Source organism: Anopheles stephensi, chromosome 2 (assembly GCF_013141755.1).
Source record: "Anopheles stephensi strain Indian chromosome 2, UCI_ANSTEP_V1.0, whole genome shotgun sequence".
NCBI classification, from domain to species: domain Eukaryota; kingdom Metazoa; phylum Arthropoda; class Insecta; order Diptera; family Culicidae; genus Anopheles; species Anopheles stephensi.
Genome location: NC_050202.1, coordinates 84,288,056 through 84,315,933, shown reverse-complemented (window position 1 = coordinate 84,315,933; position 27,878 = coordinate 84,288,056). Strand labels below are relative to the sequence as shown.

Sequence of the window (27,878 nt, the reverse complement as noted above, 5' to 3'; positions counted from 1 at the left end):
TGCAAACCGCCTCTCCATAATTACGATGTGCGAAATATTCTCCCCCAAACGCGGCGGGCGTGTGTGTGTGTGTTGCAAAGCGGTTGCTTCCAGCGATGTGTCGAAGTGGGCTCACTCGAAACCGATCCCGGTGCGTGTGGCCCCAAACGGCGGATTTTCCCCCTCATGCAGCTTTGGATGATGTTGTGTGTGAAGTGTCGGAGTCGGAATTTGGTAATGAGATTAAAAAAGCGTCGAAAAAAAACTTCATCACCAGTGTGCTTTGTGCTATCTCACCTCGTTTTTTGGGGAGTGCAGTTAGCCTATGGCGGAGCCCCCGGACTGCCTCTTCAGGTGGGAGCTGTTTCGGAAAACCCGAAAAGACTAAAGGAGCGTGGTGCGTCACGGTTTCGATTCGATGCAAGCAACCGACCATTGTGGCAACCGCCAGAATCAAGCTTTAATTAATCGTCTGCTTGACATTTGTCTCGATGTGATTCGACAGCGCCGCGACATAACCACGCAAATGAGCTACAACCGAACAGGGAGATCCACAAAAAAACAGCACCATCGGAGTAACGATCGAAGAAGATCGTTTTTCGGAAAATTGGTCATTATGCTGCTGCTGCGACTGTGACCGGTTTTATTGTGCGAAATTGTGTACTGTGAACGGTGGCGATGATGCAACGGGGACGCACCGAGTAACGCTCCATCCATAAAGCTGTCGGTGTTTTAATTAATGCCGGCTAAATAAATGTCGTTATCAAGGTACCATTTCCGGCAACAAAAAAACCGTTGGTTAAATCATCTTCAAATCGGATGGCATAAGAATTATGGTTAGGATGGTGCGCTCAGCTATTGTTAGAAAGGTGTAAAAATAGTCATTGTTACGTTGTGATTAAGATGCTTTAATCATTTTATTTGGGAAGGATCCATTACTGAGGATCTTATGAAGTCTCAACTTCAAGCCTTCACTTATTATGTCTCCTTCCCAATTTCTAATCCATTCAACATAAACCTCCGATGTCCTACTTCCCAGAGTGTCTAGAATTCCGGTTCTAAATCTCGGCTAACAACAAGCCTTCCCGAAAAAAAAAAACATTGGAAAAGTAGGTCCACGGCGTGTGATAAAACGTCCCTAATGGCGTCACGCTTCTAATCTTCATCAATCATAATCCCTTCGAGAATTGTGACTGGTTCTCAACAAATAAAAGTCCCCTTTCCGAAACAAGAACAGCCGCCAACGTTGTCGATTACCAACCTGAACCAAAAACTAAGCCCACAAAACGCAAAACGAACTGCAACGAAACCTCCCCAACAAGCCCAACCCCAGACAAGTCATGCGAGGTAGCCGCGATCGAGCATCGGATATCGACGGGCCGTTTATCCAGAACCCCGTGGGTCCAGAGGTTCACCGCAACTTGAAGCCCTTTGCCGTTCCGTTGCTCCATACCCTGAGCCCGAAGATCGATCGAGTGAGCGGAGGTCTCGCGTCATTGAGACGCGAACAGCGTGATAATGGTAAAGCGCGCGAGAGAGCGAGAAATAATTGCGAAAAACTTCTTCTTGCCCTGCGTTCACGCTTTGCCAAGCAAAAATTCCGCACCACCCAAGAAAGACGGAAGGAGGGAAAACAAGACGCAAAGAAACAGAGAGCGAGAGAGAAGTAGAGAGAAAGAGTAGAGAGACATGGAATTGTTAAGAAACGCGAAGAAAAGTACCGCGCACTAATAAGCCACCTCTCATTTGTTGGCCAAAGCTCACCGGGGTGACTTCAATATCTTGAGGACCACACGCTGGTTGGGAACCTCGCACGTTCAAGACTTTTCCGCTATTCTGTGGCGCTGTGCTCTCTTTCATCCACCGTGAGCAGATCTCGTGTTTGTGTGCTGTGTGTTGATCTGCGGAGATCCGCACAAGATTCGTGTACCTGTGGCGGTGTGGTGTGTGTCGTAAGTCGATCGGAGACTCGAAGAATTTTCTCTCGCTCTGGTGGCGCGCGAGCCGAGAAGGTACGTCCGGCCGGGTCGATCGACTCAGATGATCTAGTGAAGTCAACCGGGACGGTGTTGTCCGGTCCTGTCCGCAGCAGCTTCTACCCAGTGCAGCATCAAACCGTAGTGTGCCATAGAGTGAATCTTCCAGTGGTGTTTTGTGAAGTGATCGAGTCGCTGTGACCACCATCATTAGGAACGGAAGTGATCGTAACCAGTACCAGGTTGCAGTAGTTATCGAAAAGCTCATTAGAAGCTCGTTACGGACACAATCGCTGCCGTGGACAATAAGAAGGCTGCGACAGATCTGGTTACGGTAGGTAGCAGGACACCCAACCGAAACGAGCACAAGAAAAGAAGGTGAATTTTTCCGCACTTTCCATTTCTTCCCGTTATTTGTGTTTTTTCCGCGATCGCTATCGAGAGCTTCCTGGCTTGTTTCATTTCGCTGTAAATTCCGCGTTTCGCCATCATGACACCATCGCGCAAAATGCAAAACGCACCTACCCTAATTAGCTAACACTATTGTCCCATGCCCGCCCCACTCCGATTCCTCCTCTTCCTCCTTCTCCCGCCTCCACCCCTCGGTACCAACTCAGGTGGGACCCAGTTTTTAACATATTTTTCCATTTTCAAAACTCAGCCCGTCTGTTTAGCAACGCCGAATCGCGGACGTTAGATTATGAATATTCCGAAACCCCATTCCGGGGTCGCCGTACGTGTCTAGTCCGTACCTTCCTGCTTAATGCAGTCACCACCCGGGCACACGCTAAATAGTGGAACCGGGCGGGCGGGCGTACGAAAAACATGACTTGGAAAAATGCAAACAACCGCACACCGGCGGAATGTTTTCCCTTTCGAAAACAACAGCAAAAAATTCACAACTCATTTTCAACCTTCGCTTTGATCGGTCTTTTCATGCATTTAATTGCGTGCGGCCCTGTGTGTCGCTGGGATGAAAGGGAAGATGATCCTCCTCCAAAAAAAAAAACCCTCCCACAGCAGAGAGCAAAAGCGGAAAAGCGCTCTAAACCGAAGAAATGATGAAGCACATTTCTATGTGGCTGCTTGGTTGAAGCTGCATAATGAAGACTGGGAACCCAAAACTGGAAGTAAACTTTATAAGGTGTGTGTGTGTGTGTGTGACTGTGATCACCTTATCAGCGTAGATCTTCACCGTTCTTCGCCGAAGACAATCGAAGGCAGAGAAAACCCGTGCCTTCCCTTTTACTTTTCCCGAAAAAACGGGGAGGGAAAAAGGTTAACGAAGCTCTTTTAAAAACAGACCTCCCTTGAAGATGAGTGAGGTGGTTGGAAAAGGTTAAAGGGAAAACCCCAACATCCGGATGCGAGAAGTGTGCGTGTTTATGGCCAAAGATACGGTTAACCCCCCCTTTATTCGGAAGCATTTCAATATAAAAACACGCATCTCTGAATTTGATGCATTTTCCTCGGCCTATCTCTGTTTGGAAAAGCTCAAAGCTAATGACTGATCTGAGCAAAAAGGCAGGCCGTTGGGAAGTTTGTTTTTGGAAGTAATGCTCAGCAACACCTCTTCTCCGGGAGGTCACACCGTGCGCGGGAGTCATTTTCGTGACAGCGAGTTAAGCGTGGGACGTAACCACAGGGCGCTCCGAGACGCCATAGGGGCACTTTCCGTTTCATTTCCTTTTCCCACACCGACGCTGGGCGGATGAGCGGGTCGTGCCTTCGGATCAGTTTCTATTTGCATTTTTAAAATTCCATTTTTCATCGTGCACCGCATGATTGGCATGATTTAGCATTTTAGACTGAACCGCATCTACTGGACCATCAGTTACCGAGGCTGATTATGGAGGCTTTGTTTATGGATTCAAAGTCGTCTAAGCCGATGTTGAAGCTGAAGATGGAAGAGAAGAGCATTTTAGATTTTTTTGCGAAATCGTGCCCGCAACATCAGGGCGCACGCGATTCACCGAGACGCTGGACGGTTCGGCACATTTTTGATTTGACCTCTCTAAATAGCTAATAATAAGCCTCTGAGCTGACGCTGCTTAGGTAATCCGGCTCGGTACTGCTGCTGCTGGTAATGCTAATTTTCTAACACAAACCACCCCGCCCGCCCGCCTTGCCTGCTTGCTCGGCCGTCCCCCGGCAAGGCCGATTGTTTTGGGCAGAAGACACCCCAGTGTGGTCAGCATCATAAACATCAGCGTGAAGAGAGACGGTAAATCATAACGGCCGGCTCGCTGTGAAGTTGCTCGACTATTTTTATGGGCGGCTAGCCTATGGCGGGCCGAAGGTTTTCCCGCCTCCCAGTGGAATGTCTCCTGTGGCGAGTCGTTGTTGTGATTGTTTCATAAGTCTCGGTTGGGAATCCCTTCGGCTCTTCTTCCCACCAACTGCTCCGCTTTCAGCGATTCAAAGGATGATCAGGGTGAATCTGAAGGGCTCGCTCTTATCAACAAGCGCAGCCTTACGAAACCGGCCGAGCGTCTGGTGGTAATTGAATCTACTGTGCTACAGTTTGCTCGGCAAATGAAAGAATAACTAACTAGAAACAAACGCGACCGAGGGACCGAAACAAAGGACACACAGATACCGCCTTTTGTGTCCCCGTGACACGGCCGTCGCAGAGTTGTTGACAAGTGGAAATAAACCCTGCCCTCTTTTCCGACGACAACACTTCAATCTGTTTATCATAAACTCAATCCAACTTCCAACCAAACAGTACGGAGCACTCTAATGTAATTGGAGTTTAAACTTTGAGCCAGCGTTCCTTGCCGTCCCCGGTTTAACCACATCCGAACATCGGCACTTGGATGTGCGATGACACTTGAGTGAAGTTATTATTTTATCATAAAATGTATTTACTGTCCATTTTATACTGAACTCCACTCTAGACACCATCATCATCATCATCATCAGCACCATCACTGTCGTCTGATGGGGGAAAGACGACACTCGCAAGTGACAGAAAATACTTCCATACACATACACCCGAAACCGAACAGCACGGCAAGCCGTATGAAAGTTGCATTTGCTTAACGTTTCAACTTTGCCGATAAAACTTTTCCTCCTTTATTTCTGTTGCTCTGTCTCGAAACGACAAAACGCCCCACTTCCTGGCCCCACACGCAACGCAAAAGTGTGTCCAAGCATAAAAGTTAGCTTCGGAAACTTTTTCCCCCGCTCAGCTCGACAACTTGTGCGGAAGATACCTGGACAAAGGTGGGCTACAGCATAAGGGGACCGTGTTCTGGGACTAATTGCAGACTTGTGAAGGACGGGCTTCAGCGGGAGCCTTATTCTCGCGCCGGATAAACAATTAGCGAGCTATACGGCTCGCTTTAATTCCATCCCAGGAATAGCGTCCCTATGATTTACTCATTATCTCGTATCGGTTGAATGTCACTGCTAATGATATCGCCATATTGCTCGTCTTTTTTTTTTGCACCAATATTTCGGACAAAGAAATCAAACATGGAAGATCAGATCTGTGAGCTACGTCGGTCTTTCTCTCCTGCTTGCACAACCTAATTATGAGCTTCCGGAGCACTATCGGCAGGGAAGACAGGGCAGAGCTTAGGTGACGTGTGAAACGATCCGTAACAAATTATCACCATAATTGCGAACAAACGAGTGCGCTCTGCGATTTGCCACATTACGCAATATGATACATGATGATGCGCCATCGTTTTTCGCTTTGCTGTATTTCCTTTTTTTATTTATTAAATTCTCCCCCAAACTGTTCCCACCGATTCTTACGTACCCCCCGGGGGAACACAGTGCGAGCGGAAACAAAATGGCCAGCAATGGTGTGCTGGAGTAACCCATTTGATAAATTGCTCGAACCATATCGATGACGCTGCCAAATTGAATGTTCTCGGGTTGTGCAAGATAAATCATCACCGCGATATTAATCGTCTTTCGGGTGCTCGGAAGGTGAAGAGAGCGAGCAGAGAACCGGGAGTAGGTGTCGGCGAAGGGACTCCACTAGACGTGTTGCAATAAATGAGCTGTTGTTTGTGAGGTTCACGAATTTTTAATACCAATGTTTACAGCCCGTCATAACGAGAGCCACGAGATTGAGAGATACAGTCGGAAAGGCCCAATTAATGCGTCGGTTCCAAGTTTAAATAGAGGTGAAGAACGTGCAAGAGCTCACCGACTGGAAACGTTCAGAAACGTTCGCCATATTGAAATCGATGGACAAGTATTCAAGTCCAACGCGCTGTACTATCCATTCCGGATGTCGAAAAGAGTATGCTTTATGTCCAGTTTCGACAGGTCCTAACCTTCACCAGCTTCACCACAGTTTAACGAAAGCGATAGAAAAACTTTCGCCCAACTTTGCATACATTAGCATAAGTTTCTATCTGCGCTAGTCAAAAACACAAAACTGAAGCTAGCAGTAGTTCGTCCCCCATCAACAATCAAGATGGACTCAGAATGCGAGAGAAACGCGACTGAAAGTGAAACGACCGAGATTAGATCCTCGCCCCCTCCGGACAAGGATTATCCATAAAAATGCAAAATTGTCGCTCACTAGCCACATCTCGTCCGCTTCTGGTGACCAAATTTCTAAACCTTTCTCCCCACTATCGGAGTGTCTCTGCACTTCAAGCACAACTTCTGGACGTCTGAAGTGTCCTAGAAAAACTAATCACGGCACGAAAAAAAAACCAACTCCTAAAGTATCCGACCAGCGTTTGTTTACACTGCTTCTGGGTCAGCGGGGAACGAGTTTGGGTTCGGCTTGTCTAGTAATCGCGCGTTTCGGGTTACCCATCGGGGGTTTTTTCTCGTCAGCTGTCACGACATCCGCGTCAAAGAAGTGTAGAGGGTGTCGAAAATAAATGTACAGTTATGACCGCCTTTCTGCAGATGGTGGACCATCCATGCCGACTCCATGCTAAACAAACATCAAACCTTGCCGGTCGCTGTTTTGCAGCACACGCGCGTGAACAGAATGCGAAAGACTGCGAAGAACACGGGACGGACAAGAAAAAGGCTCCGCGTACGATGACCTCTTCTCCTGGTAGCTTCAAGAGACATGTTTGCCGTGCGTACGTTTATCGTTTGACATTAAGTCCAGCGATCCTTCCCTCCAGCGGGATGATTATTGAAACGGGTTAGAGATGTCGGATAAAGGCTTAACTGACATTACCCGTTGGAAACTCCGTCTAATATGCATATCTGAATGGGACGCCTAGACTGAATCATCCAAAGTACGTTGTTCGGATTGGGCTTATTTGCCTCCAATCCAAGACCTAGCGAAGATTAATTGTTGCTAGGTTTTTTTCAATATCGTATCATGCTGCTGCGGTTTGCTCTACTCCAACACTGTGACACTGAACACTCCCGATAGCAATCGCACACGGCCATATCGCCAATATGCCCTCGACTCCAATAAAGGCGCACACCAACCACGGCCGAGGACGGATCGAATGCATCCCTCGGCAACCCTTACAGCTCATTAGCTCAACCTTGAACTTGGAAAACAGCTCGTCGATGACGCGACATCGGTCGCTCGCACCGGGCGCACCAGGCGCAGGCAAACATCATGCCTTACCCATAGTAACCGGTTCCGCCCGGTGTGCTAAAGCGGATACGCGCCGAGCCGGTTTATCGAATGGTGTTGGCCGAACGACACAAACCGGTTGAAGATCACAGCCACCAACAGCAACAAACAAAAAAGACCAAAACAGCCCCCCAAGTAATGGCACAGCGAAAAAGCCATCTTCGCAGGGCGTCAAGTCCATCGGGCCGTAACATCGGATGCCCGTGCGATAATCATCGGTCACAGATAATGAAGCACAACGCGGCCGCCCCATACTTCAGTGTCATCTTTGTCCCAGCAGCGCATTTCCGGATGTGTCGGATGATGAGGAAATTCGCTCGACAAAAGCCCGTGCCCCACAGCGACAGGGTCGGATGGAAAATCAAGGACAGCCGTGGTGTGCATCCGAACGCATGACCGCGGAAACAAACACCGGAAATCGGAGTCCAATCTCGGTTGGGATTTTCCATTCTGCTGACGGCATCAGTTCATTGTCCCTTTGCAGGATATCGTGAAGGGGGGTGGTGTCACACTCGTCATATTTATCGTGCCCCTTTGGCCAGAGAATGGAAAATCACACGTCCATCCCGACTCCACCACGACATACAGTTGTGCGCCGGAGGAATAATAGCAAACGGTCGATTTGTTTGTGCCGATTTTAAACCACACATCGATTGGGAGTTTGTGGTTGTCGATTGCGGGAATTTAAGCTACACCCGATTCCATCGCTTAATTGCATCCGTTTTGCTATTTCCTTTTCATGCACACTCTGCTACACTGCAGCGGAATTGATTCGAGCTTCTACTAGTGCGGACATTATCGATTTTAATTTTAATGTGCGATTGAATTAGACCAATGGTGGTCAAACGGAGCGAATCACGAAAGTACTTAGCATAATGCAATGTGAAAGCTTTGGAACGTAGTTTTTGCTACTTATAAGCTTGTTAGGAGCATTTTAAATGGTGGCATAGGGTGGCAAAAAAGCTTGATAGTAGTGGTGTAACGCCCTGTAACGCTTATTTTTGCGATCCGCTTGAAAATGGTGTCGCTTGATGACGATTGCCAGGAGTTTAATTTCGTACTAAGAAACTCAAAATATAATAAAAATTTCAATTATTTAATAACTAATATTGTAATATAGCGGTAAGACCGACAGGAAAAATGACAGACACTAAGCTACCAAAGCATATGTGTTACATTAAGTCTAACGTGACAGTCGCTAGCGTTAGATTAAGCGTTACGATTTCGTTAAGTATAACAAACGAAGTAGCTCGTTTTATATGTCAGAGCCAGCTTGTGGTAACTCCGGTCTCCGGATGACTTTTGCCAAATGTCAATTTTACTGCAGTCACATCCACAACCATGAAAACCGGTTAACGTGCTTCCCCAAGTACAAAATATCGATTTTTTCTGTTTTTTGACACAGAATCTTAATCACTTACCTGTTGGACTGCTTTAGCTCTCCGAACATAAAACACACGCACACACACACACATTTTCACCCATCTCGCTCGCTTATGAGCATATTGCTAATCACCTTTGCCAATTCGCAAGAAGCTTCGGCCCGGCCCGACCGATTGAAACTTCGTTAAAGTTACGTAAGCTTCTCACGTGCGTACGGATGGCGTTTTTCCTTTGCTCCATTGTTCTTCTCCCGTGCAGTACCTTGTGTGTCGAGAAGTCATCGGGCAGCGCAGGTCGGGTGGTCGACTGGCTGGTTGACCTGCCCGGCGGGGATGAGTTGAATGATCTTTTGTGGCGTGAATGTGTTCGAGCCTCGCCCAACCCACGAGTCACGAGCGGCATGTTTAATCAAGCGATGCGATAGATGATTCGTTTACTTTGTCTGACCGTCGTTTGCCCAACAGTTCGTCGTCTCTGTTGGAGAAGGGAGAAAAAGAGTAAAAAAGCTGTAAAATTAATCCGATTGTAATTCTCGTAGGAATTTTGCTTCATTTCGATGCCCTTCCGAAAGGCTTTTCTGCGGAGTTCTAGGATTTGATTTGCGTGTTACAATTCGTAGCGAAATAAATCATAAAGTGAAGCGAACCTCGCTTTTACCAAGCCCAACCAAACCCCCAGACGGGATTCACTCCGGTCCAGTTCACTTTATCATGCGCTTTATTTTTATGGACAATTCTTTCCTATCGCTTTTCTGTTTCCATCCTCGGGTGTTATCCCAGACAAAGAAAGCTACGGTGACGGCTTTCGACGGCACGCAAGTAAAGAAAAACAGTAACACGAACTTGCTACTGCCAGCCGTTACGCTTCCCAACTGCTTGCGGAAGATGCGCTGCCAAGATGGCCTTCTTCCAAAACCCCCCGCCCCAAAAAAAACCGCACCACTGTCGGTCCTGACGCCAGGAAACATGATTTTTCGTTTTACGAAAACCACTGTGTGGCCACAACAACCTGCCAAACCCACCATTTCTTCCCTCCCTAGAGGGATTCGACCCTATTTCGATACGATTTTCTTGAGTGGCGTCTTGGCGGTGTGCAGACGTGCAGTGACAGACAAACGCTTCGCGCGTCCACACCGTCCACAGCTGCCCACCGGCTAAGGATAACCCTGAGTCAACCGCTTCGAGAGAGCGGTTAAGCTTCCGCCTAGGTGCGGATCCTTTCCGCCTCCGTTGTGTGTCACGGGAAAAACTTTACCACAGCCATCACAAACTATACACAACGGCGTGCAATATAAATCTTTGCAAATGCTTCCCCGGGCCACCAACTTGTGGCGGTTTCTTTTCTACGCTCGTTCATTAATATTCGAACCGGAATCTGTGAAAGTGTTTTATTCTTTACGTGCTTCTGTCAGCGTGCGAGCATTGGGGGGGAAGATTTCATTTCTTTGAAACTAGCTTTTTAACATTTAAACGAGTTTTCATCGAAACCAATTGAGCACTGAGCGTTCATTCATGAATCTGGGTTTAATCACCAATTGTGAAGCTTATCAGAAGCTTTTATGAACTGTTTTGTTTATAACATGTGTTACAAATGCATCACAATGTTTTTCAAGATTTGTTAATTGGGAAATCACGCTCGGAAGCGTTACTGCTGTAACGTTTCGTTAAAATTAACGAATAAATTGATTTTCTTTAATTCAAATGCCAAAAATGTTAAGTGTTTTCGTTAACATTTTAAAATAAAGCGTTACATATAAAGGCTTCCCTGGCAAAACGAATGTCAGCAAGGTTCTCAACTAGAAAGTAGTCCTGTAACTACAAGTAATCGATCAATTTACAGAGATCTTCCACTCTTTACAAACGTTACCTTATAATGCCATCCTCGCTCAACCTGAAGCTAGAATAAGCTCTGCACATCTTCACCCCCCTTTCGCGCTGCCCTGCGACATATCGTTCCGTGCAGTGTTGTTGTGGTTTGCCCTTTCTGCTTTCTGAATGGATTTAAAGTCCCCGGAGCTGCACTTACTGCACCAACGAAGCACAAAATGACTAAAGAACGCTCCGGTTGCGGTGTCCGTGTCGGAAATTGATTTTATTTTTCCACCCAATCCCTCTCAGCTATAAAGCCCTCCACAGCACCGGCGTCGGGAAGCGTTCACCGCAAATCTTTAACCATTGCATTCTTTCCGATGTCAGCTACAGTACCGAGGGCTAAGTACACCAACAAGTGTGAACCCGGTGAACCTCCGGCCTGTTGGTGCGGAAGGCATCTCCTTGACAGACAATGCAGCATAGCTGATTTTTTTTTCTTCTCCACCTCCTTCTGTCCGGTTGTGACAACCCAACCGGGGGGGCGATGGCGGGCTTCCTTCTTCTGCAAGGGGCTCGAAACATTCTGGTTCTGGTGTAAGTACAACCCGACGGACGCCATAAGCTCGGGAGCTTTATTTTCTCCCATTCTACCAGCACAATCTTTTCTGCGTCACAGTAAAACGCTTTTCATACGTTCGCCCGGTTGAAACGAGTTTTTGCTTTTCCCAGCCGGGACTTTTATTTTCCCCGTTCTGGCAGGAGAAGAAGAAAAAAACTCAACGACCTTACTAAATGCGGTTGTACGCGTCAATATGCTCGACACGGTCACACAAAGATATGGTTTTATAGCGCACAGGGGGACAAGGTCTGTACACACGTGCTGTACATAATTTGAGCCACTGATTTGAGGTTAGGATGTAAAGGGAAACTCCGTTTTAGGCGAACGTGATGGCACCGAAAAGGCAGGCTCAAAGTGATCTTCTTCATCGGGTTGGCTCGTGTAACGTGGAAGCCCTAACACAGACGAGACACAGAGAGAGGGTTTGCCGAATCCGATTCAAACCCGCAAAGGTGGTTTAATCGTGTGCGAGGTAGCCATATTGAGCTTACCATTAACAGTGTAACGCAACGACTCTCGCGGCAAAAGTGGCGTACGAGGCGGCAATCTGACATCGATGTCAATCACTGTGTCCCAGTGTCATTGGATGGAAGAGAAACGATCCTCCTTCGAACCCTTCGACGAGGATTTAATCCTTCCACTTACACCAAAACTACCCAGCAGCTACCCCAGGTTATCGGCTGGGTAGAAGATGTGACTTATCTCCGGTGGCTTTTCGTACCGCTTCCGGCGAACCGAAACAGTGCGCGACGGAAGCGGTAATGCAATTTTCACCATCAATCGTCTTAATGAACGGCTTTCCTGGATTTTCTGACACCGAGAGCATCGGTAGCATCAGACGCCGCAGCAGTAGTTGCAGCTCAATTACCCGCCAACGGTTTTTTCTTGGCTCGATTCGAATCGATCGACTTCACTGCCGGAGGTGAACTCTCGGCCAAGTAATCAGGTAACCGATCCGAACCCGCTACGCTTACGTGGGATCCCTTTTTGTTGTGGGGGAGCTTAAGCGAAATGGTTCAAGTTAAGCCGTAAAATGAAATTACACCCAACGTAATTAATGTTGGAACAGTTTTTGGGCCGGGATGCTGGATGCTGGCCTGGGTGGAAAATTATTATCTTTGTCGCTTCATTTACTTGCCCGTGGGTGTGTAATCGATAGCTGTGTTTACAGCGTTGGCAAGTTGGGTAGGTCGAAATTTGATAGCATAAGTTGGCAGCAATTAGAAAGCTGTCTCCGATGGGGTTTTCTGCAGCATCAGTTACAATTTCGGAGCTTCATTATTAGAGTCGGAGTTTGTTGTTTGTTAGTTTATGAAACCATAATGAAGATAGCAAAAGCAAATAAGACACTATCGCCGCATTCTTCGGGAGTCCATCTTTGATTACGTATCGCCGGTAAGCAATTTCCTCGCGGGTAGACAATAATCAACTCTCGTTGTCTAACGATTTATTCACTCCGATTAAAAAGACATCCATCCACCCGAAGGCAACCGTCCGTGCCGTAACATCAGCTCCCTATCTGCCCGAATCGATCTCCCGAATTGTTCATTCCATGCCGCGTCTTGGCGTGGTGTTTTTTCCCAAAAGAATGCATTTGCATTTGATTTGCTGGAACACATCCACAGTGTTCCGCTCATTCAGGCAGAAGTCAATGGCTCCGTGAACGCCTTCCCGGTTTCCGTGCAATTTTACATTGATGATCGTTTTTATTATTAGACTCACGAAATTCACAGACTCTCACACCACACCGCCTCAGGGTGACTACCCGTGCCCATGGGTCTGTAATGTTGTAACCTTTGATTACACAAGACCATCGAGAAGAGGAGGCTCCGACCCTGGGCCATCGGCTTTGAGCCACTTTTCCAGCCGAAACTGGCAATTTTATCAAATCTTTCAATTACCCTCCGATGCACCACGGTTGCATACGTGCAAGATGCGCTGGGTCAGGCGATCGAGGGAGAGAGAGAGAGAGAAAAAACCCTCCTAACCCTCGCGAAAAACCCATTGCGAGAAGCTGGCACTGGTATGATGATGGTAGACACAATCGGCCAACGAGAGCCGAGCCGTTTTGGGGGTTGCTGTTTTTCCCGCTACTGCTACTGCTGTTCCGATGCAACTCACTTAAATCTCTTTAGCAGTCATGTTTCTGCATTATCGCTATTATTTTTCGTGCAGATCCAATTTATTTCTTCCGGCAGGCCTCACCACCATCATTGTTCCTCCGGATGGTTTGTTTTGGCGTTTTTTGTCGACTTTTCCGATGATGCACACTGTTTGCTGATGAAGCAGCCACGATACGCAGCCCCGTGTCTCCACGTTAGCATTTCCCCGAAGCTCCGTGATCAGCGCGTGTTGTTTTGCTACCGTCCTTTTGTTCGATGCTGCTCGCATTGCAAATTGAATCGATTTCCACATCTTCGTACCGCCTCTGCCGGATACGAGTTTCAGAATGCAGCAGCAGCAGCAGCAGCTTTGGTAGGAAAACAGTATGATGAGATTGATCGATGCTGTTCGGAACACCGGACGGACGAAGGCAAAACGGCAACGCTCATCTTCTTACGATCATCATGGGATGCATCACCGAGGGTTAGAAGCTTCCTCCTCATTACTCAGCTGCAGCTTGGCTGGGACTGTTTCGTACACTTCACTGAAACAAACAACACCATCAGCCTACGCCATTATACTGACATCCGCAGCATGCAAACGAAAAACAATGATCGTTTGCTTAAAAACATGCTACACTTGTACAGCACTAATTGGATATGAATGCTTACACAAACAATAAAAATGGCCGTTTTTTGTTGTTCTTCCTCGCTCTGTGGATAATTAAAACAAACGAGCCCGTGTACATGTTTTAGAATCGATTCTGCGTCCATTAATCCCACGAGCGTCTTTAGTTTTATTGTCCTAAACCTAACCCAAAAGACAGAAACATGCTGTGCAAATTGCAATATTTGTTTTTTTTTTCACGCGGGGAATATCTCGTTAATTTTATGAGGGTCAAACCAAACAAACTTTGACCGTTAACATTGTGTTTCGTGCGTAATTTCGAATGTTCAAATTACATTGCAGAGGCTCTTTCGTTGGGCGAATCATTTAGACGCTTACTAATGGACGGTTTTCATATCGGACGTATGGCGTAAATGGTAACGGAGCGGGTCTAGTTTGATGCTTCATGATGGTCGTCCGGGTATAAAATCTTGACCACCACATGGAACTTTTACTTTTCTATCCTCTTCTTACTTAGTTATGAGGATGAAAAATGCGTAAGGAATGATGTCTCAATCCCAACAAATAAGTAATATTGCGCAACAAAGAGTAAAACGACTAAATGACATCTGCACACTAGGATTTTCGCATAATTAGTATGGACAATAATAATTGCTACTTGGGTACTAAATTCAATTCTAAATTAAAAAAACATGGTAAAAGCATCATTCTATTTTTATACATCCGGAGAAAATGGGCACGCTTCAGACGCAAGTGCGTTGCTACGAATTATTTCTTGTTGTACACGTTCTTTTTTTCTACAACAATTCAATTACAATCGCTCATTTCGTGGTCGACGCTTCTGTGCCGATCTGCCAAAACACATTGCTCACATCTGAAGCCGCACATTCACTAACCCCGACACGCAAACACACACTCTCTCACACGAGGTGTTCCAAACTTCAACCACACACGTTTCCGTGATGCAACGCAGCACAGATGCTGCATGCGGCACTGGTAATATGCTCTTCAGTCTCGATCGATTTGGCCTTGCTCCGATTATTATTACCTCTCACGGTGTTCGAAGAAGTTCACCATTCGAAAGCCTGTGCCACACAGTGCCACCCGTGCCATACAAAATAACCGGAACATTTCACGCTTGTAATTGTTGCAGAAAAAACGGCCGAACGGACGTTAACGCATTGACATTACGAGCGCAGCGCAACCAGCCGGTGAAGCAGGATGTCGTCCTGTGCGTGTCCTATGACGAGCCCCGTCGGGGCCACACTGGCGGCACTGTGCGGCGGTACGCAGTACATGCTGTTTATGGGGCTGCTGGAGGTGTTTATAAGGTCACAGTGTGATCTCGAGGATCCTTGTGGACGCACCAAGGTAAGCGATAGCCTTACCACATTCCCGCACGGTTTCCCGCGGGTGAAAGGAAGCGAACCGGTTCGATGTGCTTTGTCTCGATTTGATTTTTGCCCTTTCCTTCTCCACAGGCGAAATCTTCCCGAAATGTGGACTACGAGTACGACTTTATCGTTGTTGGTGGTGGATCGGGCGGATCGGTAATTGCGTCACGGCTGTCGGAGATCAAGAACTGGAAGGTACTACTCATCGAAGCAGGTAAGTTCTACCATGATCTTTACATCGGTACTGAAAGAGAATGTGTCCTCGGTTGGGTGACCTCCACCAGGAAGAAACGGGCCTTTCTTAATCGTCTGCAAAACCTGTCTTGGTACCGCTTCGGGTAGACAATTCTCGAACCGAAGCACTCTCTGCCTTGCGTTATGTTTTTGTGCAACTCCAAGCGCCTGCCGTGGCCCGATAGAATAGACGATTAAAGTAAATGGCACCAGACGAAACTTTCACGCGTGCTTGGCGCCCCAAACCAACTTGGGCCGGTGATGCCGCAGTCACGTTTTGTGAGGTTATGCTGGTTTTGCTTTGTTGACGTTCGTGGTTTTCGATTATTACCATGCCAGGAACGCATGGCACCGACCTAATCCCAACTATGGTGTCTAGCGCAGAGCACCATAGCATCCATGGAGATGGCAATCGTTTGCGATCGTGTTACGTACGCACGCTACAGCCTTTCCTGATCATCTCCTTTCCGAGGATGCGTGTCCATACCGGAGACAGTCCAGATGCGCATTTGACACGGCTCGTCAGTGCCTAATGTGTCGCGGCTCATTGCGATGCTAACTCAACAGGTTCTAAAAACAAAATCCCAGCACGCGGGGAGAGGGAAAAAGAGGGAAAGTCCTCCCTCCTCCCCTTGTGGTTGTGTCCTTCTACTGCCGAGCGATGTAAATCTCGCGCACACTGCTGACCATGGCCTCGCACGAGTTGTGTCCCGCGGTGGAGATTCCACTCGCCATCAGCACCATGGCATTTACTGGCCAAAGTACGCTGTCAATGTTTGCCAATTCTTGCCCCGACTCTGGTGGTGATGCGACGGACGCGGCACGGTCTGACATTTACTTTCCATAAAATACCGTTCTCCTGGGACGATTTCCACTGGCGGTGAGCATGTGTCAGCAGTTACACGTTTTTTCTTTCGCTTTGTGGCTTTGTTGCTCTCCCTGTGTCCGTCCAGAAGCTCCGGATGATTATTGCCAAGTTGACTTTGGCCTTTTGGGAGGATTTGGCATTTACTGCGCTGGAAAGCGAGCTCACATCGTTTTTTTTTTTTCGGGGAGAACTTTGTATCGCTTCAGTTTTCGGGGTCGTCCGTTGGTTGGCCTTTCGGGGTTTCAAGGGGGTGGAGGTTTGCATATTTTCCTCGGCACTGAAACGCTTATTGTATTCGAGTCCATCGGGGTGACACATTCGGGAACCTTGCACCGTTTACCTTCAGCTGAATGATGGTCAAGGGGCTGCTGGATGTCGGTGCGGATAAGGTTGTTATTAAGTCCCGGACCTGTTCTGCCCAGCCTATATAAGCTGCTTCGAGAAGGATTATTGGAAACGCTTCGATGGCATTTACCGCCGCCGCCGCTCGGTTTTCGTCTTATTGCGGAAGGTTGCCTTCTTTGGGCATTTTTACGTAGCTTTCCCAAAAAATTAAGTCCGGTGCGTCAGAGAATTTAAAGTTCTTCATCTGCAAATTAATAGTGCTTCAATGGTTTCATTACCACACCGAGAGCCTCCAGCTGCTGACGGAACGATCATTACCCACCAGTCACAGCTCATTTCACACGATTAGCAGCGATTTTCTTTGCATCTTGCAATTATGCGTTCGTACAATTATCATCGATTCCGTGCGCACCACTGACCTTGACCCAAAACGCCGGCCAACAATGTCCAAGATGTTGTTCTATCGGAAACACACCGGTGTCTTCTCGCACCAAAGTTCTTCTAGCGCTCCTCTTCACACGGGTTGACACACGAGCGTTGCATGAATCGACTCGCTGCCACAAGCACACTCCAGCAGCATGCATTAGACGTCACAATAGCGTCACATCTCTGCCTCGTTTCCATCCCACCATCCTAACCAACAGAACAGCCAAGTGTGAGACACCGCCACGTTCCAAGTGATGCCCCCAAAACGAGAACCGCGTGAGTTCGCGAAACAACATTCCACCCGGTACGGTCTCCACGAGGAAACAATCATCTCTTGCGGCATTGTGCCGCAGTTTTTTGGTTCATCTGAGCTTCGAACGTTCGCCGTGTTTTCCGCGCGTTCAATTGACCCCAGAGCGAATGCAATGGACCGGCGTAGCAAATGCACATCTCCAGGTACACAAAGTAGTGTTTGCTGCTCTCGTTGCAAAAATCCGAACACGGCCAATGTTTTGCACACCCCAAACGAGCTGTGGCTAGCAAAATCGCTGCCCGAAGGTAGTAACACCGATAGATTGGCTAATCGAACGGACCATCATCTCGGTGGGTCCCCCGCCGTCCTACCTTTGGGGCGGGCGGGGGTGGGTCTAATCGTCCGCCCCAAAACTCCCCCATTCGGCTGGGTCGGATCGGATTCCTACCAGAGAATGCATCGGACGTGGATCGTTCCCCCAGCAGGGAGGGATGTACTGCCCGAACTGAGAACTGGGTCGTTTAGCGGGCGGTTTTAACTCGCTGCAATTAGCATCCCGAGCGAGTCGAAACTCTACAAGCAACAGCATTGCACAAGTATGATTTACTCGACTGACTGGGGGGGGCGGAGGGAAGCTATTTGATCTCAACATTTGGCCCTACAGCCCAATAGGGTGTGTGTGTGACTACTTCATCGTAACTAATCGATAATTTATTGCGTGAAGAGAGCTTTCAAGCTGCAAACAATCAAATGCCCAATTTGAGCCGCATCAACCGTCACGGTGACATACACAAAAAAGGAAGACTGTTTTGACAATGTTACAAATCGAACTAGAATTGGAATCGCTTGGTGACTTTGGAATGCAATTTCAACCTTCCCGACGACAACAAAAACCTCCCAAAAAAAAGCGTAACGGCCGTATGTGCAACAATTCGCAGAACTATTTGCAAGCCAAAACTCTCCCCCAAACAGTTCTCTTACGGCGGCGCTTTTTATTTGCCTGCACGCCATATAGCTGTGGCATACACTACCCCACAATTCAATTACATTTCCCACCGAGAGTGTGTTTTTTGCGATAAAGGAAACTCCACCAAAATGCACTCACCCATTTTTCAACCCTGTACTCTCTTTCTCTCGGCACAACTCGTAACCACCGTAGAAACCAAACCGGGATGTGCAAAGGCATCATGCGGCCAACCACACAGTCGGCCGACGCTTGATTGACGCTTGTAAAACCATGGTGGAAGTCTTTTTTTTGTGTGGATGCTTTACATTAAAGTGTAATTCGTTTAATGTTGGTTTTAAATTTAGCCTACCAATAGAGCCATTTTTTGTGTGTGTGTATTCTCTTTCGCTGACTTGATTGCACTACGGCATCCCCGGGCGCCAGAGCCAGTGTTTTGAAATTTTCAAATCTTCTGCAATGCACGTATAATGATGCGTCATTATCTCGGCCATGATAGTGCAACAACGATCGTACCACCCCGCATGGAGTGTTCGCCCGCGTGGAGTAATAATCGTGAATAAATTCAATTAGCCACGCCACACACCACTTCACCGCTCTTTAGCAGCTGCTTAGACGTGACGTGTATGCAGTGTGGCAGAATGTGCTTTTAGCTTTATTTTTAAGTGATGCATTATTTTGATACAGAGACCTTATCATTTGCCACTGATGGACGAGAGCTCTCGTTTGAAACGCTGTGTTTGGCAAATAGGATCAACAGGCCAATTCAGTTATTCAAGCTACTTTACTAAACGAGCAAAAAACCACCTCTTCTTTACGATGATGGATCACTGACAAGATGGTACACGGTGCACGTGCTGCAAGCCCGGCACTCGGGAGTGTTCCGTCACCCCGGTACAGCATCGCATATGAATCATGCCAGCTGGCAAAATGTGTACCACCCCCCCGGTTCGAGCAACACAGCCCCGCAAGCAGCACAATTGAAAACGCAAATCTTGCGGAAAATTCTCCATCGATGCATCGCTGGAAATCCCACACTGGGAGCACGTCGCGAAGGAAGAAAGGGGGGCAAGCTGAAGAAGCTTTTTGTACCCCGATTACTTCACCCGCTGGGACGCTGGGTTTCACTCTTTCCAAACACACACAGACACAGGCACACGTATGGCAAATATTGTTTCGCGGTGCGCGGTACTTGGCAAGACTCGCTGCTCTGGAATCAATTGTTTTTCCCTATCAGCTTAATCGTTCGTGCCTGGGGTGCTTTTGGCCGTCTCGAAACACGTCTAATTAGCGATATTTGCCAACAGCTTGGCGCACATTTCTAACCACCATCTTGTTGGTTTGTTTGTATGTGGTAATTGGTGTTGGTATTTTCCCTCTTTCTTCACCATCTCATCGGTCTATCTCTTGCTCTCCCGCAGGACCGGACGAACCGACCGGAGCGCAGATTCCGTCCATGTTTCTGAACTATCTGGGAAGCGACATCGACTGGAAGTACAACACGGAACCGGAACAGTATGGATGCCTGGGATCACCGGAGCAGCGTTGCTACTGGCCACGGGGCAAGGTGCTCGGCGGTACATCCGTGTTGAACGGCATGATGTACATACGTGGCAACCCGCAGGACTACGATGACTGGGAAGCGATGGGCAATCCGGGCTGGAAGTGGAAGGACGTCCTGCCGTACTTCATGAAGTCGGAGGATAATCTGCAGATCAACGAAGTCGACTCGAAGTACCATTCGACGGGAGGTATGCTTCCGGTTGGACGCTTCCCATACAACCCACCATTCTCGTACTCGGTTCTGAAGGGTGGCGAACAGCTGGGCTACCAGGTGCAGGATCTTAACGGGGCCAACACGACCGGTTTCATGATTGCACAGATGACCAACAAGAACGGTATTCGATTCAGTGCGGCACGTGCCTTCCTGCGTCCGGCTGTTAACCGGGCCAATCTGCATATCCTCCTGAACACCACCGTCACCAAGGTGTTGGTCCATCCGACGTCCAAAACTGCGCACGGTGTTGAGATTGTGGATGAGGATGGGCACATGCGCAAGATTCTCGTCAAGAAGGAAGTTATCGTGAGTGGTGGAGCGGTCAATTCGCCTCAGATTCTGCTGCTGAGTGGTATCGGACCGAAGGAACATCTGGAGAAGGTTGGCGTGCGTCCGATTCACGATCTGCCCGGAGTTGGTAAGAATCTTCACAACCATGTCGCTTACTTCATCAACTTCTTCCTGAACGATACGAACACGGCTCCACTGAACTGGGCAACGGCCATGGAGTATCTGCTGTTCCGTGACGGTCTGATGTCGGGAACCGGTGTGTCGGCGGTAACGGCCAAGATTAGCTCCAAGTACGCCGAGCGACCCGATGATCCCGATCTGCAGTTCTACTTCGGTGGCTTCCTGGCCGATTGTGCCAAGACGGGACAGGTTGGTGAGCTGCTGAGCAATGACTCTCGCTCGGTGCAGATCTTCCCGGCTGTCCTTCATCCGAAGAGCCGTGGTTACATCGAACTCAAATCGAACGACCCACTGGAACATCCCAAGATCGTCGTCAACTATCTGAAGGAAGATCACGACGTAAAGGTGCTGGTGGAGGGTATCAAGTTTGCTGTCCGTCTATCGGAAACTGATGCCCTCCAAGCGTACGGTATGGATCTCGACCGAACGCCCGTAAAAGCTTGCCAGGACAAGGACTTTGGATCGCAGGTAAGTGTGCGAAAGCCCTCGTTACCGATCAGACGTTATTGATCTCCTCTTCTATCGGTTTTTAGGAATACTGGGAGTGCGCCGTACGGCAAAACACTGGCGCTGAGAACCATCAGGCAGGCTCGTGCAAGATGGGCCCCACCAGCGATCCAGAGTCGGTCGTCGATCACGAGCTTCGAGTGCACGGCGTGCGGAATCTGCGGGTTGTCGATGCGTCCGTCATGCCGAAGGTCACCTCGGGCAACACGAACGCACCGATCATCATGATCGCCGAGAAGGGTGCCCATCTGATTCGCCGAGCGTGGGGCGCTCGCTAGAGAAACTGACGGACGGCTTCTCCTAGCATTTACGGAATGGGATAGATTTATTTAGCACATAAGCTCTACCCGCTTAGGCACACGCTCGTCCCAGATATTGTCCAACGGTTCGTCGCGAGGGAGTGCATGCACGCACGCAAGGAAGTTCTCGATTTTTTCGAAAGTATTATGCATCTTTCAACCAACGTTTACAGTCTGTGTCTACCTCGAATGGCAAAATGGACTCTTTCTTTCGGCCGGCCGGCCGTACATCGGATGCGAGGTTCTCGTGGAATCGAACAATCAACAACCGGCGGCATCAAGTGCGTGTTTCCATAGTTAAACAATCCGCATACATTTCCCATCCCTCCAGGCATGGCATATTCTGCCGCATGTCCCGCTCAAATTGTGTTAATGTAAAGTTAAATTATGAATATCAATAAAGAATAATTATGGTACAATCGAACGACTAGGGGAATGCTCCCGATGGAACAAGGAATTCCATAGGAGGACACTCTTCCGTAGGTGTGCCGAAAATTTATTACACTCACTTTTCTATTCGCTTCAGAACCGGGCACGGGATCGAATTAGAGCAAAGTTTGCCATCTATTAATGGTTGTTTGGTCGGTTAATGCGGTTGGCGAGCCGCGTTCCCAGCTGGTTCGGGATACCTCCACCAATGTTCGACGGCATGGTAGCGTTCTCGGCACCGCCAACACCTTCGGCCGGGTTCGAGGGAACGGTCGTGTTCAGGTTGTTGCCCAGGTCTCCCGGGTTCGTCTGGTTTCCACCGACCGGCGCCTGGATCTCACCGATTTCCGGCGTCGTCATACCGCTGGGCAGCTGGTCAAGCTGGGGCGCAGCATTGATGGCTACAGAAAGAGTTGGAAAAGTTTGTTTTATGTGCGATCATTTTTCACCACTTTTCGACCACCGGTCACAAACGAACCGGTCCGCAAACTTTGCAGACTTACCGACAATGGTCAGCAGAACGGCGATGGCAGCAACTTTGAAAGCCATTTTTACTATGCGACGGAGCAGCTCGGCGAGATGTACGCTAGAGTTCGGAATGATGAATGTTTGTACGGAAAGAACACTTCCAGCGCTTTTTATAGTAAACTTTCGGGCGGATGATAGCTTGCACGGTTTTTTTTATGATGATAGCAAGACAATTAGTTTTCGGTATCATGGTGGAGGTTCACCCGAACACGAACTGTATAAGGTTGAAGACTATTTTTCAGTTAAGAATGGGAAAAAGACAATTTGCTAAGGGGAGAGACCGTCGATAATTGCATGTTTATCATCTTTGTGCTTCCGAGGCAGTCATGTTCAGCAGTCATGTTGTTGTTGATAAGAATGTGTTTAGTGGAGTAATCATGTTTTATGCTAAGGTGCTTTGGCGAAATAAACTAAGAGAATAGGCGAAGCATTTTTTATGAAAATATTATTAAATATTTGCTTCTTATAAACGTATCTATATTATCCTTGGCGGTTGTAAAAATGTCTTTATACTGTGCAGAAGAATAATATTTCAAGGAGTTGTCGCTATACAATCTCGTCTGTAGCTTTCAATTGATTTTCTTTTGTGGTAAACAAAATATTTGTTTCACTCTTAAATAGAGGCCTTAACAAAGCAATACGGCCAGGCCTTCCATGATGAATAAAAAATAGAGGCATTAACACAACTTTTGTAGGTAAGTAACTCATCAAGAATTACTCCATGATGACACGTAAGGAGTGTACTCCTAAAAGTATGCAATTTTAAGTTTTCATCGCCTGACTACAAGAGAGAAACAGAAAATCTTTGGAAGAGGTTGGCTGATTCGTATCATAAAAAATTGAAAATATATGCTGTAAACGCAAACATACTCTTAAGTACATTGTCCCAAAAAGGAACCAACATTATTCTTCGTCCATGTTTAAATTTTAGTTTAAGTAGCGATGTTGCTTGTTGTTTTGGAATACATTGAAAAGCAATTAGGGAGAGCGAAATTGAAGTCCAACAAACGAGGCTAATGGACTTGAAAGCAGATACGAGGAACCATAATTAATATTCATATAAGATATCGCACCGACATTAGCCACATGATTGGGTTCGTGTAGGCACCCAGCTTTCAGCAAACCAAGTATAAATAGTCCACCGTATTGGTACGAAAAGTCACATCAGTACTTGTTGTACATCAGTAAACGAGCCAAACTCCTCAAACAGCTACCCCAACAACCTAACAATGGCTTTCAAAGTTGCTGCCTTTGCCATCCTTCTGGTCATTGCCGGTAAGTGCCCTTCGTTCGTCTAACTTCTTCATTACGAAGATTAATGTCTTTTTGGTGCTCTGTGGGTCCTCCTCTTAGCCATCCACGCTGCTCCCCAGCTGGACCAGCTGCCCAGCGGTATGACGACGCCGGAAATCGGTGAGATCCAGGCGCCGGTCGGTGGTAACCAGACGAACCCGGGAGACCTGGGCAACAACCTGAACACGACCGTTCCCTCGAACCCGGCCGAAGGTGTCGGCGGTGCCGAGAACGCTACCATGCCGTCGAACATTGGTGGAGGTATCCCGAACCAGCTGGGAACGCGGCTCGCCAACCGCATCAACAGCCGAAACAACAAGAACAAGAACTGATCCGATCAAGAGGAAAAATAATTTCGACCGCATAACGACGACGCTGTAGATGAGAAGCTCTGGAAAATGCAAATATATTACACAAAAATCCATTACACTGCTGTAAGCTGTCTAACGCGAACTGGATATCACAGAAATTAGTTCCAAAATTAATTAGTCACACACACACACGCTAGACTCCACTGACGTTACATATTCATTTCAGTATCATGCCAACGGTTGGAGCAAACGGCAGAATTAACGCACCCAGGGTGTGCCCACCCGGCGAGTAGCATCATCCTTCATGCGGCGAGGCGACTATCATCATACACCATGTCCTTTGATCCATTTCGCCGTAATGGGCCTGTTTAAAATGCACACATATTCTCCATACATTACCCGATCCGGAGCGTTCATGCGCGTTTAATGTGACAGCAAAATTGATTACCGCGACCGTCAGCTCTTTGGATCCACCCGCGAGCTTTAAATACAGTTTGCATGCGTTTCCTGTTTAACGTTTTCCACCCTCAGGCGGTAATGCTTTGCTGCAAGCTTGCGTGGTGTGCAAAGATCCACCAAAACTTTATACACTAAGTGAAAAATTGAAGGTAAACACTTAATTTTACCATCACGAGCGCACTTCCACTAGCACTTCAATCACCCGGAAAAACCTTCACCAAACACACAAAAGCAATCATTTTGAATGCCATCAATTGCAGTGAATGATAATTTTTCCAACTTTTCCACAAACACACACACGCCGTGAAGGGTAGGTAGATTCAAACAATGAGAGTAGACGAGAGCACAATTGTAACGAGAATAGCCGTGTAGCTGTGGCTGTGTTGAAAATTTTCTCCCATTGACCTTGCCGGAAATAGTCCAATCATAATTCGATCAAATTGTCCATCATGTCAGCGTGTCAAGCGAAATGTCAACCGGTATTTCATCCTCTAGCTGGACGGCATCATGCTGTGTGTATAAAATGGTTCATCGAGCATGGGTTTCGATTTATTACACGTCCAGCGTGAGACCGGGTACTAAAGATACTTTCGAAAAAGGTTCGTGTGTGCGTGTGTGTGAATGTGCGACGATTGCGATAGCCAAATAGACAGTAAGAAAAGTGATACTGATGCTGGATGCAAAATTCCTCCAAATTCACTCGCACTGGGTTCCAAGAAGCACGAGCTCAACAATGTGATAGCGTTACGGAATTCTGTCACTGACAGTGATTGCTTCAAAGCGAACCGAATTCTTGAACCGTGTTTCGTGTCCTCTAACTCTGCACAGACCAACCCGAAAATAAAAAGGCGTCCATCCATAGCTGTCAGCAATTTTTGTGCATTTCTCAGCGCAAGTGAAAAGCAAACGCAGCGTTTCATTGCATGCGTACGACAGAACGATTTATAATCCTTCCTCCCACCGAAACGGCCGTATCAGCATCGAGCGTGTTAAGTCTCCGGTCCCGCTGAAAGGCACACACCAGTTTTCGGTAGACCTTTTCGCACGAAAATGGAATTAGTAAAGTTGGCCTGGGCTGGGTTGGAACAATTTCAACTCACGCCCCGCGACAAAGGTTCACAAGCCTTTCGGGCTCGCGGCTAACACTAGCCTACATTTAGGCGCGTGTGAAAATGATGCGAAATTCTCCAAACTTCTTCTTGACATTTAGCGCCGCGCGAGGAATCACCGTACCACCCGGCAAAAATGTACTGCTTCTGCTCGTGTGTCGCTCGCAAAGCGGTAGCGGTTCGTGGCGTTCTGTGAAACTTTCATCAAACCGTGTTCGTTCGTTCGTTGATATTTTTAACTCACTTACAGTCAATTTTCTCCGGAAACTTAACCAAGAAAAATGTGTTCACATTCGCCGCCGCTACCACGGTGACCTTTGGTTCGGCTAACCGTCGTGCGAGCCAGCTGGGTGTGCTAAGTTAAACTTATTGCCAACCAAGCTAGCGAGCGTACTATGTCTACGACATGGCAAGCACAGTGTCGCCATCTAGCGGAATTTGTGCGCCACCATCAAAACGATGCCTCGGTCCTTTGGGGGGAAGGAACGGATTCATGTCTGAGTCCTTTTTTTCACGACAATGCACCCACCCATAGCCAACACAGGCCTACAGCATAATTGATTGCCGATTCAGTGTGATTTACATGTGCTTACTCATGTAGTGATGTGCCGGCAGACGTGGCAAGCCCGCTCACGATAAGATAAGGTTGTTTTGGGAAAGTGTTTTCGGATTCGCCCGAAGCATAAATAATCCTTGGAACACATTACGAGATTAGCTGTTTGGGAGGGAGGGAGGGCGCGAGACCCGAGAAGCGCGCCCTTTCCTTGATTCGGATGGTGATTTTATTCATGCGTGTTGCTTGCACCAACACACGCACCATTTCCGACCGAACTTCCTACGCCCCGGTTTTGATCGATAAGCTTGAACGATTGCTTCGAATGGGCCGGCTGATTGGGCGTGTAATTTCCCAAGGCAGACAGTGATACGAGTGCCTCCAAAAGTTTATGGGCATGAGGAAATAAAAAATTAAATCGCTTTTTGTGGAGTAGAACACGATTCCTATGTGAAAGGGAAGAAAAGGGATGCCAGACGCTTATGTGACTTTTAGGCCACGATTTGCTGTGATCGTTATTCATGGGTGTTTGAAATCTTGCACGATACAGGTATAAACAAGATGAGTGTTGCGTTGCCTGAACGCCTGAAAGTATGCAATGAATAGTTTTTTTTGTGTACTTACGTTTATCAATCCGGATCGAATAGTAGCTCATAATCTATCGTTAATATCGGTACTTTAACTGTCCCTCTCCTTTAAACTCAGTTTTACTAGTAGTTACTCGCACTAAAATCCCATAAAACGGCTATGCGGTTCAGAAGTGACATACTCACAACTTCCCCAAAAGCGAATTCCATTCAATGGCTTCAACTTCGATCTTGGCAGCTGGCATCTTAAAATAAACCTCACGGACCAAACGGCAGAAGCAGAATGTGCTTTACCATTGCAAACATCGCTAAGACAAATATCTTTGCCATTCCATTCCATTTTGCCAGCGAAATCTCACCCATTGGCCGATCGTTTAACGGCGGTTCGCTCGAGACATTCCGGCCGCTAGTAGTGCAAACAATGAGCGAACGCTTTACCACTGTTTACTTTAAACCGTTCGAAGCCAGAACAAAACTCTTCCCCACAGAAAGCACACGCACCGGCAAGACAACGGACAGGTCCTCAGCTTCAAGCACACACACACACACACAAAGTTCGGAAAAGCTCGGATTCTTGAAGCGGTTCGACAACCATTGTACGGGTTGCAACTTGTGGTGGGAGGAAGGGTGGTAAGTTACCGCTCCTCCCCCGGAGGGTGGAGAAAATCGCATGAATCATGCACGCCACATTTATTTATGCTGTCGGCAGACGACGCCTCCTGCTCCCCCCGGGAGAGAAAAACTTCGCGGGGCTACGTTCGCGTGAAATTGAAACCAACCAACGCCCCGTGTTTCCATTTTCATCACACTTTTCCGGCTTGAAGACACCCCAAAAAAGGAAGAACGAATAGAAGAAAAAAAAAAGCGAACCGAATCATGGCGACGAGATTGTTTTCCAAACATCCGAAAATGGGCATCTCCGCCCGTTCGGCGATGCTTTTCCTTTTTCCGGTATTTTTCCCGGAAAAAAGAACCTCCAAAAGAGAAAAAGA

At 47.6% G+C, this 27,878-nt stretch overlaps 3 protein-coding genes across 13 annotated transcripts in view; 2 read left to right on the top strand and 1 right to left on the bottom strand.

Moving 5' to 3' along the window:
* The window catches only part of LOC118508259 (cytochrome P450 4c21-like), an 81,740-nt gene that overhangs the window by 49,449 nt on the left and 4,413 nt on the right, over positions 1-27,878 (bottom strand). For 2 of the 6 annotated variants that reach the window (XR_004905777.1, XR_004905778.1), the window contains exon 1: positions 8,958-9,179. The exons of 1 other annotated variant lie outside the window; for it this stretch is intronic. The gene's annotated coding sequence lies outside the window, so the exon portion shown is untranslated. 3 more of the 6 variants (XR_004905774.1, XM_036047884.1, XM_036047885.1) reach the window with 3 other exon arrangements.
* Positions 1,715-22,116, top strand: LOC118508258 (glucose dehydrogenase [FAD, quinone]). 6 transcript variants are annotated; one of them, XM_036047883.1, is made up of 6 exons: positions 1,715-2,289; positions 10,719-10,721; positions 15,233-15,450; positions 15,561-15,687; positions 19,985-21,279; positions 21,345-22,116. In XM_036047883.1, exons 3-6 carry the CDS (start codon positions 15,301-15,303, stop codon positions 21,594-21,596), a joined length of 1,824 nt encoding a protein of 607 aa, XP_035903776.1. In that variant the 5' UTR covers positions 1,715-2,289; positions 10,719-10,721; positions 15,233-15,300; the 3' UTR covers positions 21,597-22,116. The 6 variants fall into 6 exon arrangements, with proteins under 6 accessions (XP_035903776.1, XP_035903773.1, XP_035903775.1 ...); XM_036047880.1 differs by lacking the exon at positions 10,719-10,721 and adding an exon at positions 3,327-3,328; XM_036047882.1 differs by having other exon boundaries at positions 1,715-2,333.
* Positions 23,719-24,294, top strand: LOC118508266. The gene is made up of 2 exons (XM_036047898.1): positions 23,719-23,849; positions 23,928-24,294. The coding sequence occupies exons 1-2, from the start codon at positions 23,804-23,806 to the stop codon at positions 24,197-24,199; spliced, it is 318 nt and encodes a 105-aa protein (XP_035903791.1). The 5' UTR covers positions 23,719-23,803; the 3' UTR covers positions 24,200-24,294.